At 36.6% G+C, this 22,007-nt stretch overlaps 1 protein-coding gene across 1 annotated transcript in view; it reads right to left on the reverse strand.

The window, feature by feature from the left end:
- Window positions 1-22,007, reverse strand: part of SCLT1 (sodium channel and clathrin linker 1) — a 97,502-nt gene that overhangs the window by 37,243 nt on the left and 38,252 nt on the right. The window contains exons 10-14 of the mRNA XM_023754318.1: window positions 14,605-14,695; window positions 12,956-13,047; window positions 8,433-8,610; window positions 5,311-5,409; window positions 2,860-2,931 (exon numbers count right to left, since the gene is read on the reverse strand). Of these exons, the coding sequence (XP_023610086.1) occupies window positions 2,860-2,931; window positions 5,311-5,409; window positions 8,433-8,610; window positions 12,956-13,047; window positions 14,605-14,695 (532 nt within the window). The remainder of the gene's footprint in view (window positions 1-2,859; window positions 2,932-5,310; window positions 5,410-8,432; window positions 8,611-12,955; window positions 13,048-14,604; window positions 14,696-22,007) is intronic.

The raw sequence follows: 22,007 nt of genomic DNA on the forward strand, positions 1-22,007 counted from the left end.
CTGATCTTTTTACTGTCTCCATAATTTCACCTCCAGAATGCCATATAGTTGGAATTATACAGGATGTATGCAGCCTTTTCAGTTGAGGTTCTTTCACTCAGTAATCCTATATAATAAAAGGCTAATATGCAAATTGTCCCTATGGGCGGGAGTTTGACCAACTGGAAGTTAGACGTGTGCTGACCACCAGGGGGCAGTGCAGAACATGGCGGTGTTGGTGACATGGTGCTGGCAGTGGGTGGCAGCGGAGGCGCTGCTGGCCCTAAAGGGCCCTGATGAGAACAGGACCATGGTGGGATGGTGGAGCAGGTGAGTGGGCAGTGCCAGGCCAAGGTGGGTGCGAAGGGAGGCCCCGGCTGGTGGCGGTGGCAGGCAGCTGGGGAAGGGAGGCCCCGGCCGGCAGCCAGCAGCCACTAGGGACCCTACCCATACACAAATTTCGTGCACTGGGCCTCTAGTATGCATATAAGTTTCCTCCATGTCTTTCTATGGCTTGATAGCTCATTTCCTTTTAGTGTTAAATAATATTCCATTGTCTAGACATACCACAGTTCATTTATCCATTCACATAGTAAATGATGTCTTGGTGCTTCCAAGTTTTGGAAATTATGAAAAAAGTTTCTATAAATAGTCATGTGCAGGTTTTTGTGTGGACATACGTTTTCAACTTGTTTGGGTACATAAAGAGGAGTGAAATTGTTGGATCATGTGTAGGGGTATCTTCAGTTTTGTAAGAAACCACCAAACTGCCTTCAAAAGTGGCTGTTTCACTTTTCATTCCCACCAACAATGAATGAAGGTTCCTGTTGCTCCACATCTTTGCCAGTGTTGGTGTTCTGGATTTTGGCCATTCCAATAAGTGTATCTGGCACCTACTTGGTGTAATGAGTGGTATCACACTGTTGTTTTAGTTTGCATTTTCCTGGTGGCATATGATATGGAGCAACTTCTCATAAGCTTACTTTATATCTGTTTATCTTTTCAGTGAGGTGTCTATTAAGGTCTTTGGTCCATTTTTCAGTCGAATTATTTATTTTCTTATTGTTGAATTTTAAGAGTTCTTTGTATATTCTGGATGAGACTTTTATCAGATATGTCTTTTGCAAATATTTTTTCCTAATCTGTAGCCTGAGTTTCCTGAGAAAATATAAATGCTTAATTTAAACACTTTTCTCTTTTTCTTTCTTTTTATTACATTTATTGGGGTGAGATATACAATGGAATACTACTACTCAGCCAGAAGAAAAGATGAAATACTGCCATTTGCAACAACATGGATGGACCTTGAGAATATCATGCTAGCGAAATTAGTCAGACAGGAAAAGTTAGAAACCATATGATTTCACTCATATGTGAGATATAAAACTGAAAGCAAAAAATGAACAAACAGCCGAAACCGGTTTGGCTCAGTGGATAGAGCGTTGGCCTGTGGACTGAGGGGTCCCGGGTTCGATTCCGGTCGGGGGCATGTACCAGGGTTGTGGGCACATCCCCAGTGGGAGATGTGCAGGAGGCAGCTGATCGATGTTTCTCTCTCATTGATGTTTCTAACTCTCTATTTCTCTCCCTTCCTCTCTGTAAAAAATCAATAAAATATATTTTTAAAAAAATGAACAAACAAACAAAACCTCATAGTAACAGAAACACTCATAGGCAACAGTAAACACTTTCAATTAGTCAGTACAGTTTTCCTAATGGAATCAACATGATATCAGATATCATTTAATATTTTTAGTAAAAGCCACTTACCTATGAATTAGAATTGTTTCACTGTAAAGCCCAAGAAACATGTATGAAAATAACCTGAAATTATAATTTTTTTACTCTAAAGTGAGTTGACAGAGCTCTGGTTATAACACAGCTAACAGTTATTTTTTAAATCCCTGCAGGTCTTATCTAGTACATGTTCTTTTGGGAAAATATAAGGACAAATGTTCTTGTGCTTCCAGAGTTTACAATCCATTAAATAATCCTGGACTAAGGCAGGCCCTTCTTCCTCGAAGCTGTTAATCCTTTGAAAGCTAAATCACTCCATGTAAGAGAATAAGCAAAATAGCAGAGTGATAGGAGAAAAAAAAACAAAACAAAAACCCCAAAGAATTAGACATGACTAATTTGCCACACTGCATCCCATTAATTTTACCTAATGTTTCTATATCCTTAAAACAAATGACACTAAACAGACAAAAAGTAACACTGTTTGTTGTTCTATTGGTCTCAGGACCTATGCACAATGACTAAGTTCCCATTATGCACACTAGAGTTTGCATAATGTGGAGAAGATGTGATCCTTCTCTCTGGGGTGATTAAATACCAATCAGATATCCTCCCAACTTCAGAAATTCTTATACCTTTATTCCCCTGTAAGAAAGGTTGTTAAATTCCATTTCATCTATCTTCAAGTTAAATTTATTTATTTAATCCACCCCTAGCCACACAAGAACTCTTTTCCTCACCCCTCTTTGCCTACTCATCCTTCGGTACTCCTTCCTTTGGGAAGCTTGTCTAGCTTCCTTCTCACTCTCATATATACCTTTTCATTCTCCCTGGTCTCCCACGTGAACCCAGCATGTGGTAGCAGTTGTAGCTGGGTGGCTGCTTCACTCATGCCAGGTGCATTCTTTGTCAAAGACAGGTAATCAGAGTAGACGTGATAAATGCCATCCATCTTTCCTGCTAGATTGTAAGTTCCAAGACTTCAGACAACATGTTCATCTTGATTTCCTTTCTGTCCCTAGCATCTAGCATAGATCTTGTCTTAATAAGCACCTTTTGAATGAACTAGGTCCAATACTATGTCTCTTGCCCTTTAAGGTAAGCAATTTCAGAAGAAAATATCAATACAGGCTTTTAACATACCATCTGAAGGACTGACAGTTCTTCTGTTAGTTGAGAAATCTGTACATGATATTGTTTTCTTGTATTGAAAATCTGTAAATTAAGATATTTATGAACTATTCAGCTCTAAAATAAAAATTAATATCTAATATACACATTTAGAATAATAATTTTGATAAAAAATAAAGTTGTAACTTTTAGGGCATAAAAGATAAGTAAGCACATGATATATTAAAGAATCAAGAATTTATCATGGAGTGGGAGGAAAGAGACTAAGATAAAGGACAGTGTTTATGAAGCATTTTGGTCCAGGATCCTTTTACACAATAAAAACAGAGATCTTTTGTTTATGATGTGTATTTTTTTCTATTGAAATGTACCATATTAGAGATTAAAACAGAAAATTTCAAAATATTTACTTTTTAATTCCTTCATAACTAACAATAACTAAGGTTTTTACAGGTTAGTACAAATAATATATTTTCTAAAAAGTAAGTAATTTCTAAAATATTTTGAGAAGAGTGGGATTATTTTACATTTTTGCAAATTTCCATAATATCTGCCTCAAAAGACCTAACAGGTTGAACAGAGGCCTGAAAGATCTTTAGGTAGGGAGAAACTAGATTTTTAGGAGGCATCTGAATACTCATGTTTGCAGAAAGGTTTGGACTGAATATAGAGATCACAACACTTTTGAAAAAATTACAGAGATTATTAAAGGATTCATGCAAAAGACAACCTCCATTGACCATAAAACTAATGTGAATTTATTTCAGAATTAGAAATCAATTAGAGGATGTCTCATATCATGAGCACTTTGATAAAAACAGTTTCATCACATATATATGATGATAGTTAACACCCAGTGAAGGAATACACAGTATATCTAACTATTTTCTATAGGAGTTAACTTTTCTTATTTATTAAATTTATTTATTTTTAAAATATATTTTTATTGATTTTAGAGAGGAAGGGAGAAAGAGAGATATGAGAGAGAATCATTGATCGGCTACCTCCTGCACACCCTCCACTGGGGATCAAGCCCTCAACCCAGGCATGTGCCTTGACTGGGAATCAAACTGTGACCTCCTGGTTCATAGGTCAATGCTCAACCACTGAACAAATTGGCCAGGCAAATTTATTTTTTATTAAATACAGTTGGCATACAGTATTATATTAGCTGGAGGTGTATGGGAGCTCATTAAGGAAAAAGGTATTATTTTACAATAATTTACGTTAATCATTTAATTGATAAGTCTTTATAAATATGTAGGCAAGGATTTTAATGTAAATATTATAGTAAAAATTAAACTATAAATTTCTGCTTTTTCTAAACCTTATCTCTGACAAAAGTGTCAACTTAAAAATTACAACCAAGGCTTCTTCAAAAATTGGCTGATTCCAGGTCTGAGACAGGGAAAGCACAGGATGAGAGAGGAACATTACTTATGCAAGAAAGCTAGAGAGACAATCCTATATAATAAAAGCATAATATGCAAATCGACCAAATGGCAAATGACCGGTCGCTATGACACGTACTGACCACCAGGGGGCAGACGCTCAACGCAGGACCTTCCCCCTGGTGGTCAGTGCACTCCCACAGTGGGAGAGCCGCTCAGCCAGAAGCAGGGTTCAGCTGGCAAGCCCAGCAGCGGTGGCGGGAGCCTCTCCTGCCTCTGCTGCAGGCGGGCTGTAAGGAGCAAGGGGTTGCAGACTGCGAGAGCCCCAGAATGCAAGAGGGATGTCTGACTGGTGGCTTAGACCCAATTCCTAAGCTGGCAGTCAGACATCCCCCGAGGAGTCCCAGACTGCAAGAGGGTGCAGGCCAGGCTGAGAGACCGCCACCTCCCCGCCAGTGCATGAATCTCATGCACTGGGCCTCTAGTTTGAGAATAAAAAGACTGATGGTAATATAAAATAAATTCACAGATATTAAAGAGAGGGGCAGGGCACTTCTTCTTTAGTGAAAAAATGACAGCTTATGAATGTATAGAAAGAATAGAATATTATCATTTTAATCACTCCATATAATATTTATTTCTGGCAAGAACTATCAATGAATGACAAGACCACTGGATGAAAGATTTTGATGAAAAAGGATACTTGCATAGTTTTCAAGAATCTCCCCCAATTATTTATTAAGTAACAATGGAGAAATTTGATCTTACTAACTTAACCATGTGGTCAAGCTTAGCATCACCAATGCATACCCTGACATTACAGCTTCCTGATATGGCAGGATGGGAGGTCGGAGGTGTGTATACACATCACTCTGCCATTTCCCCTCGGCTGCTGTCCCACTCCACCTCAAATTGTAGGTGCTACTATCCTGAGATGGTTTTTATTTGAAATTTGGTACATTGATGCAATTAGCTGATATTTAAGTAACTACGTCCATCAGGCAAAACTTAGGTAGTATTGAGTCTTAAGCTGTAAAATTTTGAATTTTAAATATAATTAAAAGCCCCTTACTTCCTTCTTGGCTCTTGTGGCAGCCTCTTGCATTAAATGAGAAAATGATTTTTTTATTTTCTCTATATCTTCTTCTTTTTGCTTCTCCTCAAGCAGAGCCTGCAGAATATAATTGATGCTATTACAGGTCACATAATTAATAAAGATAACATAATAAATGGGTAAAAACTTATCCACCTACACCCTTCTTGAAAGCAAACATCTTATTTTAAACTTTTGAGACATCTCCACTTGGAGTTCTTACCTCAGTTATGAGTGGTATTTATTTTCTCTAACCTCCTCACCTGACCTTGTCCTAACTAAAATTTATCATTTTCCTTTGGTATTTATTTCAGCCAGTGCCATCACTCTCTAATCTTTACAGCTGGAGGTCTTAGAATCATTTCTTAATTTTTCTTCTCCCTCAGTCCCTTTACAAAATAAGTCCTCAAGTCCAAGTGTTTCATTCTTGGAAAATCTCTTGGATTTCCCTTTCTATTCATTATTTGGTATTATTCCCATTTAGTCCCTTGTCACCTCACACCTCAATCACTGTAGATGCCACCTGCTCTGTCTTCTTGATTTGTTTCTATCCCTCACATCATTTTCATCTCCCACCTAAAAAATAGCCTTATCCTCCCAGTTCTGTTGTCAGTCACACATCTCTCTGCCTCCCTATGGAGGAAACTCCTGGCCTCCAACACTTTCTCCTTCAACCCATGCCAATCAGGCTTTCACCACCACAATCTCCATACTGTCCACTCAGGAGTCAACGTGGAGTAATTATCTTATTTAATCTGTCAGCAACACTTGAGATAATGGGTTACTTTCCCCCTTGTTTTACTTTCTTATTTGGCTTTTTGTGCATCCAATTTGGTTTTCCTAACTCACCATTCCTTTTCAGTCTGTGTTATTGCTTTTTTCTCTTCTCACCTTCTTTGATATTAGACTTAGGCCTTGGTCCTTTGTCCACCTATGTCCATCCTTGGTGGTCTAATCCAATATCATTATTTTAAATATCACTTAGATGCTAACAATTCCCAAATTTACCTCTCCAGCCCAAATATCTTTCTGAGCCCTGAATCAATCAATCAATCTCAATTAATCTCTCTCTCTCTCTCTCTCTCTCTCTCTCTCTCTCATCATCATCCCATAATAAGCAGCCTTCTGTTCAGATCCTACTATCTTTCAAAGGTACCACACACATTCCCATCTCTTTTTTAAAAAATCGTTTAATAACTTCCCTCCTGCTTAAATAGGTAAGCTAATAAGAGTAACAGCTGTTTGGCTGTGACAACCTGGTGGGGGAGAAGGAAACACTGAGGATAGGGGGAATCATCGAAAGAGGACCATGCTGGGCTGTGCTTCATGTCTGTTTGTGTGACCAGTTTAAAGAACCCTTGACTTCTTGGGACAAGCAACTGAAGGAGAGAACCCTTTAGTAATTAAGCAATGAGTCAAAAGGCAGCTTCATACTGTAGCCATAGACAGTCTCTATAAGGGTCTGCTAACTTAGGGCTTGGGTGAGAAGATTTGAGGGTTAGGCCAGTGGTCGGCAAACTCATTAGTCAACAGACCCAAATATCAACAGTACTTCTTCAAAACAGACTCGCCCGGGCCGAAAACCGACTTCTGCGCATGGGCCACGAACTTTCAATCGCACTGTACGTCCGGGCATACATGGTATTTTGTGGAAGAGCCACACTCAAGGGGCCAAAGAGCCGCATGTGGCTCGCGAGCCGCAGTGTGCCAACCACGGGGTTAGGCAATGAGTGTCACCACCTTCTGTCCATCTGCTCTACACAAAATGTTCATCTTTCACAACCTGATGTCAAGACTGCTCATATAACTAGGATTCAGAGGGCAAAGAAGAACTAAGAAGAAATTTCCCCTTCAACCCATGCCAATCAGGCTTTCACCACCACGATCTCCATACTGACCACTCAGGAGTCAATTTGGAGTAATTATCAAAGAAGAAATTAAGAGAACTGCTCTTAATTTTTAAGCTAATTTAGGTGTTAAGAGAAATTCCTAAGCATTTTATGTCTATTTTGCGCATTTCAACCATTCTAGCAGACAGCATTCAGATGGGAAGATTAGCATTCCCACAGTTTAAATTTGGATAATTATTTATTTTTTATTTCTTATTAGCTTCTTAGTATACAACTTATAGCTTGCTTTGTTTTTAATAGCACTCTTGGAAAACCCTCTACTCTGTAAGAAAGGAAACTTAAAATAAAGCATTTTCATTGTATTTCCCAGCATTATTACACATATACTAGGCATTCAATAAATGCTGGTTAAACGAATTAATGATCTCTACATAAGGAAGGCAGCAACATTAAAAACAAATATGCATGCTTTATGATTTCTATAAACTATATACCATTCATATGGAAGTGGTAAAAGAAAAAATATGATATGTGATAACATCGGAGACAATTGTTAGAAGGTTCAAAAAAAGTGAAATAAAGGCTCCAGTTAATAAATCTCTGCAGCTAAATTTAATTCCTGTCAATTAAGCTTCTGCTCTATTAAAGTAATTGTGTAGGTGATAAAGGGGAAATAAAGATAAGATTCATCTAATTCAACTGAATAAAATACAGGGTATACTGCAATAAAGTGCTGTAATAGGTCTTTTAAAAATATTTTTATTGATTTCAGAGTGGAAGGGAGAGGACGAGAGAGATAGAAATATCAGTGATGAGAGAGAATCATCGATTAGCTGCCTCCTGCAGGCCCCACAGTGGGGATCGAGCCTACACCCAGGCATGTGCCCTGACCAGGAATTGAACTGTGACTTCCTGGTTAACAGGTCAACGATCAGCCACTGAGCCACACTGGCCAGGCTATAACAGGTCTTTTAAAGAGTATAAGACTATAGGGGATGAAGATTAGTTACACAAGGATTGTAGACAGAAGAAAAGTCTGATATGTATACATAAGCCTTTGGAGAGGGCTGACACTTTATTATGTTTTATGATATTAAGTCTTACCATCAATAATGTAGTATGCGTATTAAAGGAGAGCATAGCAATGTCATTTTCACGTGTTTATTCTGTAGTTATAGATTCCCTACTATGTCATATGGGGGAATATTCAATATTTTATTTTTTTATAAACATGTTAACTAGTTTTCTTACCTGGTTTTTTTGCAGGTTAGCTTCTTCTAAGAGTTGCATGCTATTTCTGGCGGTTACAACAGCTTCATATCTCTCATTTTCTAATTCATTGTACTTTGCTTGTAACTCTCTGGTCTGTTTTTCCAAATGCGTTTTATCTGCTCTTAATTGGGTGGCTTCTTGGACTGTCACACATAATCTAAATATTAATAGTCACATTGCAAAAGTTAAAAATTTTTAAAGAGAAGGAAGGAGATAGCCTATTTACTGAGCACCTGCTACAGGACAAGCATTATTCCAGTTACTTTCATGTGTATTTTCTCATTTGGTTCACACAAAAGTTCTGCATTGTAGATTTTGTTATTGCCACTTTAAAGAAAAACAGACCCATTTTAATAGAGGTCAAACATTTGATCAAGGCCGTATTGCTAACAAGCAGTGGGGCTGATACTACGCCTAGATATTCAGACTCTAATTATGTTACATTTTCTATAGTATCACGATACAATATAGAATAGTTACATGATAATGTTATAAAGCAAATTCTTAAATAATGAGTGGTTATTTCTATTTATATGGTTTTTTTTCTTTCCTTTTTGCTTGGCTCCTGGTTCCCATGCTCTACCAGGATTACCCATGTTAACTTTGAATGTTTTCCCAAGTTCATAAAATCATATACACACATACACAGCATATGCACACTGATCCATAGGTTTCTAAATGTAATTATTTTGTGTTATAAAAATTAAGATCACTTTTCCATACTTGCTTTTCTCATTGAATAATATCTTGTAGAAATCCTCTAGCAGTATATCCAAAAGCTCTTTCCTACTCTGATGGATGTAATTTTATGTTAATTTGTATGTCCCTGATTACTGGAGGGTTTAAGTATATTTGAAAAATTTTGTTAGCCATGTGAACTGTCACCTTTAAATTTTTCTTCATATCCTTTGCCCATTTTTTTCTAATGGGTTATTTACTTTGCCTGTTCCTTTATAAGAACTCTTTGAATATTAAGATATTAACTTTCAATCTGTCCTACATGCTGCAAATATTTTCCCCACACCTACATTTTTATTGTTGTTGCCTGTTGACTCTACATAGGGAATTTTTATTACAAGACAAAATTTCACTTTAATACAGTTAAATTTGACTATTTTTTCCCAACTTCTTGGATTTCATTTTTTATAAAGGTGATCTCCCTTATCCATAGATTGTGAATGTAAGCTCCTAGATTTCCTCAAAAAATTGCTATGTCTTTCATCTTTTAAACCCTAAATCTTTAATAAAATGTTCCGGTAGGACAACTCTTCCCTCACATTTCATCCTTCCCTTTATATTGAGGCATTTTTTCCCTAAGTGGCGGCAGGAGAAACCCGCTCTGTCCTCTCCCCATCCCCATCCTCACCCCCAAATACACAGCACCAGGAGGAAGCTTCCCAGCGCCCTAGCACACCCCCGACTCTCCCCGCTTCCAGTGGATAGAAGTCAGCCTGCTTTTTATTTCATTCCTCTCCTTTTAAACATTTTGTTGCTGTTGTTTAGTACCTCTGCTTAATCCTAAATGGAGTTAAGGTGCGTCACTTAGTCAGGGTTCTGAGCTGCCAGCAGCAAAAGCCAACCTGAGTGGAAGAGGGTTTATTAAAAGGATACTAGGGTAAATTCACAGACTCACTGGGAGAGCTGGAAAACCAGGAATGAAGCTTTGTAGCAAGGAACATGCCCAGAACTCCCCCCCCAGAATTAGCTGGTCTCCCTTGTGGAGATAAATCTAGGGAATTCCCCAAACATGGCAGAGAGATGAGATGCAGATGGCCAAAAATAATGACCATAACTGTATTTTTATCAAATCACCTTTGCACTTCCTGGCTTTTGCATCACATATTGAGCTGTCCTATTATTTGCTGCATTTAGGTTTATTAATGTTATCTTTTTCAAAAGGGTACTATTTTTATTATTTAAGGTCCCTCTTATTCTGTTTATTGCTTCTCCCTTTACACCCTACCTTGTGATAGCAATATTATCACTCCTGCTTTCTTTGTTTTTAAGTTGTTAATATTTTATACTAAAACCTTTATTTTAAACTAGAGGCCCGGTGCACGGATCCGTGCACCAGCGGGGTCCCTCGGCCTGGCCTGCAGGGATCAGGCCGAAACCAGCTCTCTGACATCCCCTGAGGGATCCCGGATTGTGAGAGGGTGGTTTTCGGGTGACATACCCTGGAATCGGGCTCCCTCCTCTCTGATTCCGGGTGCGTCACCCGAGAACTGCAACTACCAAGTCACCACAGCTCAGAAGCTCCTGCATTGAGCGCCTGCCCCCTGGTGGTCAGTTCGCGTCATAGCTACCGGTTGGAGCATCTGCCCCCTGGTGGTCATTGTGCATCATAGCTACCGGTCAGATGGTCACTTAAGCTTTTCTTTTTTTAATATATTTTTATTGATTTCAGAGAGGAAGGGGGAGGGCGAGAGAAATAGAAACATCAATGATGAGAGAGAATCATTGATCGGCTGCTTCCCTTATGTGCCCCCACTGGGGATTGAGCCATGTGCCCTGGACCAGAACAGAACCTGGGACCCTTTGTCTGTTGGCTGACACTCTATCCACTGAGCCAAACTGGCTAGGGAGGCTTTTATATATATATATATATATATATATATATATATATATATATATATATATATATATATATAGATTTAAAACAAATCCTCTGCGTTCCCCTCTTAAGATCTTTGTTCTAGTTCATTTATTCTCTGTTTTAGGTGTTTTCTAAAATAACATATTACTGAGCCTTGCTTTTTAATCAAAATCTGCATGTCTCTTCCTTTTAACGGAATTTGGTCCTCTCATACTTTAATGTAATGATTTCTATGCAGGACATTATTCATTCTGCTTTAATTGGCTGAAGCACCTGTGGCAACAGGTGAAGCACTCTGCCTCTCCCAGAGACCCAGGACACCTGCCACTCTCCTACCATCCCTTCACCCTTCCCTTCACCATGGCCCCCAGGCAGGCAGAGCAGGTGGATTCACCAGGGCTTATGAAGAGCGAGTCAAAGCTAAGCTACTCATTTAACTCCTGTCTTATTTAGCAGAGCAGGATCCACAGATCATCTAAAAAGCAGAAGGAGGAAAGAGTCCTTTTTTTGGAAGATGGAAAGAAGTGACTTATGCTTCTTAGATGCTTGTGGCATTTGAAAAGATCACAAACAATTTTAATTATAAATAATAATTTTAATAACTATAATAATAAGTATTTATCGAGCTCAAAATGTCTTTGACTTTTATGGATGTAAGATGACCATTAAAAATACAGCTTTTCGCCGAAACCGGTTTGGCTCAGTGGATAGAGAGTCAGCCTGCGGACTGAAAGGTCCCAGGTTCGATGCCGGTCAAGGGCATGTACCTGGTTGCGGGCACATCCCCAGTGGGAGATGTGCAGGAGGCAGCTGATCGATGTTTCTCTCCCATCGATGTTTCTAGCTATCTATCTCTCTCCCTTCCTCTCTGTAAAAAATCAATAAAATATATTAAAAAAAAATACAGCTTTTCAATTGGCAGTTCCATTAAATTGGATACATTCACACCTTAACATACTGGCTGAACAATGCTAGAGACACATATCAAGGACACTAATAACTCTGTTTCCTCTTATACAAAAATACAAGAGATTTTTTTAAAACCATAATGTGAATTTACAGGTAGGCTGCGGTCACGATATTGTTAAAAGATTGACAATTTTCAAGTTTCTTAAGGGAACAGCTAATAAGAGGAAACGAGCAAAACAAAAAAAAGATTCTAGAGTGAATGTTTGCACTAAGATAGCAATGAAAAACAAAGCTATAGAAGTAGTCCAGCCCTGGCTGATGCTGCTCAGTGGTTAGAGCTCTGGCCTGCACACCAAAGGGTCTCGGGTTTGATTCCTGGTCAAGGACAGGTACCTGGGTTGTGGGTTAGATCCCTGGCCCCAGGCACGATGCGTTTGGGAGGCAACCAATCGATGTGTTTCTTTCACAATGATGTTTCTGTCTCTCTCTCCTGCCTTCCTTTCTACTTTCTCTAAAAATCAGTGGAAAAATATCCTCGGGTGAGTATTAAAGCACAAAAATTAAATAAAAATGAAAAATAAAAAGTATCTAGACCTTCAAAGATAACTGAAAAGTATTGCTTCGGAAACCTCCAGGGAAACCATCTATAATGATTTCTCAAGTATTTTTTCTCTTTTGTATCTGCTTAGTAAGAAATGGTTTTTATAAGATTTTTACCCAACTTCATTATTATTTTTCTCTGCTTCAGGATAAAAAGAACCTTTTTGATTTTGGGATTGATTAAACTTAACTATGATTGCTGTAGAGAAAAGGTAAAGATAGAAACGATCTTTGAATATATGTTCAAAATATACCAATTTTTTGAATACATTTTTTAGGTAAATAATGTTCAAAATATCAGATTTTTTGTTTAGCACTTATAAAATACATACTGATACTCTAATGTAGAATATCTTTTGAAAAGTATAGGCAAAGCTAGACATATTTAACAATTTACCTTGTTTCTAATTGTTTTATACTAGATTGCAACTGCTGTAAACGCCTATCTGATGCGTCCTCTCTTCTTTGGGAAGACACCATATCCTCCTCCTAGAAAATAAAGAAACTGGAAACTTAATTTGAGTATGTGAAAATTCAATTCATCATTCTACAGCACAAAGACAATAGTTCACTCTCTAAAGTACACTATTAGAATTTAATTTATAGGTTTAAAGAAGCAGGACCACTTGAGGAACAAATATGTATACTAAAAATGGTGAAGAGAACCTCCCTGTATTAGATACCATCAATCCTGTATTAAATAATCAATAATCAAAATAGTCATTGCATATAGATTTCTACTACAGTATTTCTATAGTGCAGTCAGTCTGCCTTTCAGACAAGCTCTGTTAACTAGGTTATACTGCATCCTTTATAATAATAGGATAATTCTTCTTTGACATGGAGATGCTTTAAAATATATTTAGGTTTTATTTGAACAACCTTTAAAAAAATTTCTGTCTGTCTTTTCCTATCTTCTGGTGTGTTATTTTTTATACCATTTTAATTCTTCTATTGGCTTTTAGCTATATCTGTTTGAATTACTTTTTTAGGGTTGCTCTAGAGATTATAATAATGCATCTCTAACTTACCCCAATTTACTTAGAGTTAATATTTAATGAATTCAGAGAAAATGTTAAACCTTGCAGCAGTGTACTTATTGCCATATACCATCCTAGTTTTTAGTGCCTTGCCTGTCATATCTTACATCTGCATACTTCACAAATCCATCAAATACAGTGCTAAGTTCTGCTTTAAAGCAGTCAAGTCTTTTAAGGTGTTAATAAGAGAAAAGAAAAAATATGTCGATATATTATTTCATAGTTATAATTCCTGTTGCTCTTGATTTCTTCCTATATCTAAGTTGCCATCTGGTGTCACTTTCTTTCAGCCTAAAGAATTTTCTTCAGCATTTTTGAAGTACAGTTCTGCTAGTTACAACTTCTGTTTTTATCTGAAAATGCCTTTATTTTGCCTGCATTTCTGAAGTACAGTTGCACTGCACATAGAATTCTTAGTGAGCATTTTTTTTTCTTTTGCCTTCAGCACTTCAGATATATTATTCCAATGTTTTCTGCTTCCACAGTTTCTTGATGGGAAGTCAGCCATTACTCATGACCGTTCCTGTCTATGCCATTTTTCTGTTGCGGTTTTCATGTCTTCTCTTTATAACTGGCTGTCAGTGTGGTCAGGATGTATCTAAAAGTGATTTTCTTTGTGCTTATCCTACTTAGGGTTACTGAGATTCTTAGATGTTAATATTTTCTACCAAAGTTTGGAATTTTTCAGGCATTATCTTTTTAAGCATCTTTTTTGCTCCCTCCCTTCTGCCTTTGCCTGCTAAATCCAACAGCTGGGTCCACGGAGAGTGAGTTTCACTGACTGCCCTCACTGCCAACAACTACACTTTCCTATCTAGTAAGTTTTGGTAGTTATTTCCAATATTATATTTTAGCTGCCTAATTTTATATTTAGAGGGCAAAAAAATGATTAATGCCTTTTCCAGCAGTCCTGTTTAACCCCTAATCCAAATAGATCAGTAATAAAATACATGAAAAACACTAAGCTATGGGCAATCAATCATTTGTCTTAGAAATAAAAAAATACCTTCTTCTGCATCTCTCCTTGAAAATCTTCAGTCACTTTAGTTAACTGTTCCACTTTTGCAACTGCAACTCTCATATCTAACTTGGCTTGCCTAAAACAGAAAGTAAATTAGTACAGTTTTCATACACCATAAAGAATGTAAAAAATTAGAAAATGTAAATTTGGTAAAATGAATACTGACTTTTGTGCACATAGATGTTTAGGAAGGATAATCTGCTAAGACCAAATCTGTATAATAGATGGCTTCCTCCTTTCTATCTTGGCAGGTCATCTAATCCGCCTCCCACACATAGCTCTTGTGTTCAAGTGAACCAAACCTCTGTAATAGATGGTTTCCTTGTTTCTATCTAATTTGCCTAATGATTCTACTTCTAAATAGTCTCTAAATTGTGTAATCCATTGTCTAAACTTTGGCCCCATTATTACTTTCCAGGACTATTCCAATAGATTACAAATTCATCTCTTCACTGTTGGTCTCCTCTTCAATTCATCCTCTATAATGCATCTTACTTGCCAAAAAATTTATCCAGTGATAAAAATTATCGTTTAATAATGATTTCTAGATTCTCCACTTCTTTGGGTACACAATCAACACTCCTCTGCATGGCATGTAAGACTAGCCATCATCTGGCCTTCAAGAGTCTCATGTCTTGCCAATTCCCCGCATGTAATTTATGTTCCAGGTATAACAGATTACTAGCTCACTGTTTCCTAAACACATTCTTGTCTATTTTTTCACCTGTTTGATTAGACTATCTTCCTCCATCTTTTTATGATAACTTCTTCAATCTTTCGGACTTAGTTCAAAAGTCTCCTCATTTCAAGTATTCCCTAACTTGTCCTAGGTAAAAGACCCTAAAATCCCAGTCCTCATAATACATGATACTTTGTACATAACTAACAGATACCTCCTCATGGAATCTGAAGTTTATAAAGAATGAAATTACGATCATTAAAGGGTAACATTCTTTAAATTATTAAATCCTCAGTAGAGACCATAGTATCTAGCACATAGTTGAAGTAAATATATAATAAATTAATGAAAGAGAACACAAAAGGAAAGGAGACAATCCCAGGTATATCTTGATATTTTACTTAGATCGTGCCTATCCAATTTGATATTTAGTGTGCAAATCCTAGAATAATTTTGTGAATCTTTCATTTGAAACAGAATCTCTCTCCCACATAATTTTAAAAAATTTGAGACAATGGTCCTAACACCTGTTTTTGTAAGTCATTAAAAAAAACTCTTAAAGTATTTAAATTATTATGTCTTCTAAAACACACAAAAACCTGTTTTTTTAAGAGGAAAATATGTAGTAGTTCATATATACTTATTTATTTCTATATTATTCCAGAAGATAGTTAGAAGTAAATAGTTGTTTCTATCTACTTCTGCCATGAAATACTGAAAACTATTCTAGAATAAAAGCTATAAGGTCTGTTGTCTAGACCTGGCTCTACCAACATAATAGTCATGTGAACTAGATCAATCACTTAACCTCTCTGAGTCTCAGAATTTCAGCTATAAAACAGAAATAAAAACATTTTTTTTCCTGCATAGCTTACAGAATTATCATGTTTAAATAAGTTAATTCATATTAAAACACTTTATAAACTTTATTGTAGTTTTTACAAATGTAAGCTATTATCATAATCTTGCACCCCCCCCCCTTTTTTTAATCGCCAGGAACTGGTGGTCTAGAGTTACTGTACAGTTGGATTGATAAAGCTTGGGGAATGGACGTCTGCCCTTGATTCCTGGCCAAGAAATAAAAAGTGGGATTGATGATGTGCTGCTTAATGTCTGAACCTGTCAGGTAACCCCCAGCCAGGATTTGTTGACTGATGGTTTTCACCTGGAATAGTTGGTTAGCTAGCCGGGTTGGGCTATGTGACTAGAAGGATAAAAAAAGGCCCAGCCTTGAGCTTTCTTGAAGCCAAAATTCATTGCACACATGTTGGTAGTTCAATCTGGAGACAAAGCATGTCTTTGTCTGAATAAAGACCCTGGGGCACTATGCCTGGCTAACTGGGCCCCCGAGGGTTGCCTGTGCTCTTTTTCTTGCTGCACAATATCCTTTGCTTTTACGTAAAAGCCTTAAGTGACTAGCTCTGGGGAGTCTGGGGAGTCCCTTCAAGTATTCAAACTTTGAATCTTTAGAGGAACCAACAAAATAATCTTAATTTTATTTTATGAGGGACCTTCATTAACTATATGTTTATAATATTTAACATGCAAACGTTGTACATATGTCTGCTTGTGTACAAATTATATCAAGGTCAAAAATAATTTTCATTCTAGAAAAATAAATTTGATAAAAAATAAACAAGAATAACTAAACAATCTTGATGTCACAACTACCCACATATTTTATTTTTGCCCCAAAGGAATATTTTTAAAAGCACATTATTTCATTTTCACACATGCTTCCTTGTTAAACAATTTAAAATTTCTGGGATTTATCTTTAATTTAATATTAATCTTTATAAATATTTCATTATTTATAAAAAACAAAGCTTTGCTCTGTTATGCAAAGTATAAGCAAGTATAACATAAAAGACAGGATATAGTACTTTAAATTATAGCATTAACTTGGACACAAATTAAAATACTTTAACATCATTACATGCTTTTGAGATTTAACATCAAACAGAAAGAGTCTACATTAAATTTTTATCAGTTTCTTTTGCAGTCTCATATTAAGGAAATACTAGAAATGTTTACAATAATTTTCATACAATGAAAAATGATAAGAATCTGAGCAAAATAAGATACAGATTTTACTTATTTGATATACAGTCTGGTTTTTCTCTTTAAAATAAAAGAGAAACACATCCCTTGGTACTTTAATAAGTGTTCCTACAATTATACAGTACTGTAGTAAAGCTAATTATTTATGTTTAAAAATTTTTGATTTTTTGTTAATCCTCACCCGAGGAGATGATTTTTTTCTATTGATTTTTAAAGAGAGTAGAAGGGAGGGGGAGAGAAACATCCATGTGAGAGAGACACACATCGATTGGCTGTTTCCCACGGACCGGGGATCAAGCCTTGTGCCCTTGACGGGCATTGAACGTGGGACCCTTCAGTCCACAGGCCCACGCTCTATCAACTGAGCCAAACTGGCCAAAATTATACATAAAGTAGTTCAAATTCTAATTTCCATGTGAGAATATAATTTTCTAATATACCAGTTATAGTTGTCTATACTTTCTGTTCATGAACATGAGCTTTCTCCAATTCTGTATGCACAGGCTCTCAGTCTCATTCATTTACAAGGTCTGGGGCTGGTCCCTGGTCATCAGTGTTTTTCAGCACCTCAATAGCTGATTCTGATATACAGCCATTGTCTTAGATTTTACAGAATAACTACACAATCAACATGTTTATGTTTACAGAACGATTGCAAACAATGATTAAAAATATAGTTTGAGTCATATAACTTTGGGTATCACTGACAAACTGGGGAACATTTTAATTCATTTTCTATTATTAAGTAGGCTATGCAATGGACATGCTCAACAATGTTTATCAAGTTGTGATGCTTGAGACACACAAGGCGTTTTGGAAGGCTGCACAAAACACACAGAGATAGGTGAGATACAGTAATCTTTAGGAGGGCCACAAAGCACACTTTAAGCATCACAAAAGTTTAAAATAAAGTTTTATGATTCAAAGTAGGTAGCACATTTGCATTTGTTCAAAGAATACTTCAGTGGGAGACATTTAAAATAAAAATTGGCAGAGGACTGGCAAGTCTCATAAACAGAGGTAAAGAGAAAGCTTCAAGAAGGAGCAAAATAAGCATAACGGTAGGAACCTGTAGGGCAGTGGTTCTCAACCTTGGCTGCACATTAGAATCACCTGGGAATCTTTTTAAAATCCTGATTTCTGGGCCTCATCCTCCGGAAATTGTTTCTTCGTTACTCATGTTGTGGCCCCACCCCATAACAAAGAAACAGAATTTCCAGAGGATGAGGCCCAGAAATCAGGATTTTAAAAAGATTCCCAGGTAATTCTAACGAGCAGCCAAGGTTGAGAACCACTGCTGTAGGGCCTATTTAGGGAAGGTAGGAAATCAGACAAGAAAGGTGATGAAAATTAGTGTTAATGACCTTAATTGACAAGTTAAGTAATCTGTATTCATGTAAAGGCAAAAGGAAGCTACTTGAAGAGTGGGATCAGGGCTGCACTTTAGGGATTTAAACCTGACATCTGTGAAAAACAATGGACTAGAATGATGGTTCTGTCTCTATCTAACCAATATATCATAATAAAAGAGCAAGAAGCAGCAAAAGGCTAAACCACAGTGATGGCAACAATGAATAAGCAGTTCCACTGGGAGAGATGGCATAGATTTGACAAAGACAGAATTTAGAGATTCTATACAATCATTCCTTGAACAAATATTTGTTGAATGCTTATAATATGCCAGGCACTGAGCTTCAAGTGCTGGTGGCTCATTCAGTTGCTTTGTTTTTTATTTTTATTAAATTTTATTGGGGTGACATTGGTCAAAATGAACATACAGGTTTCAAAATCTGTATATAGCACCATGTGAGCACCATGTGTCCACCACCCGAAGTCAAGCCTTGCTTTGTTTTTCTAACTATATTTCAGGAGCCCTATATTTACTTTATGGAGCACCTACATAAACTAACAAAGCACTGTTAATTCAGTGGTAAACAAGAGACACAAAGTCCCTATTCTCATAAAGTTTACATTGCTGTGAAAGGATTCAGATAATATGTAAACAAATAAATTAGGTAATTTTAGAAGTGATAATTCTCTGAAGTAAATGACATAAAACAATGAAAGAGAGACTTGGCCCTCAGGGACAACCCATCTAAGAAGGGTATTTGAATTAAGATCTAAAGCACGATAAGGCCAACTTACAATTTAGGGTGAAAGAGTTACACGCAGAGTAAATTAACAATAAATGCAGAGTTTGAGAAAAGCACTTAAAGAAATGGTAATTAGCTGGGATGTATCATTAATAGGAAGGTAGAAGATAAGGCAGAGAGGAAGGCAGAAGTTAGATAGATCATGTAAGTGCAGAAAGTCCTCAATCAAGAAAAAAAAAAGAGGAGACATATGTACTACTCTTTGTAATACTTTAAGCAATAAAATAATCTGTATTTATTTATTTATTTATTTATTTTGTTTTATTGCTTAAAATATTACAGAGTGATACATATGTCTCCTCCCCGCCCCACACCTTCCCCGGGCCTCCCTTACCCCACAGCGTCTTGTGTCCATTGGTTATGCTTATATGCATGCATACAAGTCCTTTGGTTGATCTCTTATCCTCCTCCCCCCAACTCTCCCCAGCCTTCCTGCTGTAGTTTGACAGTCTGTTTGATGCTGCTCTGCCTCTGTCTCTATTTTTGTTCATCAGTTTATAATGGTCTTTATTATCCATAAATGAGTGAGATGACAACCAAGGAACATAGATGATTTTGTTTTAAATCAAAAAGGTACCAGTAATCTCGAGGAGAAGAAGACTAGAGAGGCAGGACTAAATCCAAATTGAAAGAAATTCCAGAAAGACTAGAGCAAATACACTCTTCTCCCAAGCAATTTCAAAGACTAGAAAGGATAAACTATAGTAAAATGAGGAATCATCAGGGGGTGGGAAATCTTGGAAAAGCCCCACAAAAGAGAGACTAAATTTTTAAAATGAATGAACATAAGTGAAGGAACAAGATATAAGAAGGAAAAGAAGAGACTTGGGGTTGTACAGTATGCAAGAAATGGGAATAGAGCTTAGTAGAAAGGATAAAATAAGAAAGGAAGGCTTCATCTAGACCTAGGAGTTATAGCAGCAACAACGTAGGTAAGGCTGATTTTCCAGAGCTAGGAAGGGAAATATCTACTGCCTATTTATGACAGTAATACCAACTCTCAAACCTACTAGCATCTGCTTTGTAAGCATTCTCCATGCCTATCTATTTGGATAGGTCGTATACTAAAGTAGAATGGAGGAGATCAAAGACAATGAGAGTCATTGAATACTGCAACACTGCAAAGAAGATCATATTTCCATTCCAGAGATGAGGAAACTGACGTTCATTAGGTTAAGCAACCTAGCCAAGTCAATGGACCAGAACCAGAATACAAAATAGAAAATAAAAAATAAGAAAACAGCCCTAACCAGTTTGGCTTAGTGGATAGAGCGTCGGCCTGTGGACTGAAGGGTCCTAGGTTCGATTCCAGTCAAGGGCATGTACCTTGGTTGCGGGCACATCCCCAGTAGGGGGTGTGCAGGAGGCAGCTGATCGATGTTTCTCTCTCATCGATGTTTCTAACTCTCTATCCTTCTCCCTTTCTCTATGTAAAAAAATCAATAAAGTATATTTAAAAAAAAATAAATAAGAAAACAAAATTAGAACTGTCTGATTCCAAAGCCTACACTATTTATACTTCATACTACACAGAAACACATTTTTAGGTTAGGAGTGCAAATGTGAATATTTGCAAAATAAAATTATTATCAATAAAATACATATTTTGAAATAAATCAGTAATCAATTATTAGAGGCAAAACTTCCAAACAATGAAGTTACGGATCTGTTCCTACTCTTGAACAATATGTTCTGGACATAAAGTTTAATATTCCTCTTTCTGACCCTTAAAGATTAAGCACGAACAATATACTAGTAAACATTTAAATAATGGGTAACTGTAATTAAAACAGTGTGAAGAGACAAAAAAATGACAGCAAAGCCCTATTTCTTAAAACATGCTAGTCTTAGAAGACTAGCAGCCAGCACATAAGGAACTGTCTGGCAAATTCTTATGATTAAGCTCAGGCCATTTCTCACACGGGACAGTTTCCAAGAGACTATGAATCAAACATAGTGATCCAGGGATTCCAGATTTCCATAGCATTCTTATAACAGAAGACACAATATTATTCAAATTGGAACATAAAACAGCTGAGAAAAAACTATTATCTCAGCTAAAATAAATCTATTACCTGGCAAAGGTACATATATTTTTGAAAAAAAGAGATTACATAAAAATTATTGGCATAGATAATTTTTTTGAAGAAAAAGATTAAAAATGAACACAATAAATATGCAGACTGATTTATGTAATTTAGCCTTTGTTGCATTAAACATAATAGATTGATATAAAGAATCACACTGGTATCAAATTGCTCTTATGTTTTTTAATTAAACTTCTTATTTAAAAATCCTTTCACTATCACATTTTAAATATCTCCTGGATTTTATTTCATATTTAAATAGAGCACTAACCATTAAAAAAATACTTAACTGCATCTATCATGCATTCAAACTTTGAGATGATTGGTACTAAAAAAATTTAAAAGTCAGTATAGCTTAAAGCCTGGATCCATAATGAGAAACACTGAAAATCTTTTCATTCATTTTGC

Source organism: Myotis lucifugus, unplaced genomic scaffold (assembly GCF_000147115.1).
Source record: "Myotis lucifugus unplaced genomic scaffold, Myoluc2.0 scaffold_1, whole genome shotgun sequence".
NCBI lineage: Eukaryota > Metazoa > Chordata > Mammalia > Chiroptera > Vespertilionidae > Myotis > Myotis lucifugus.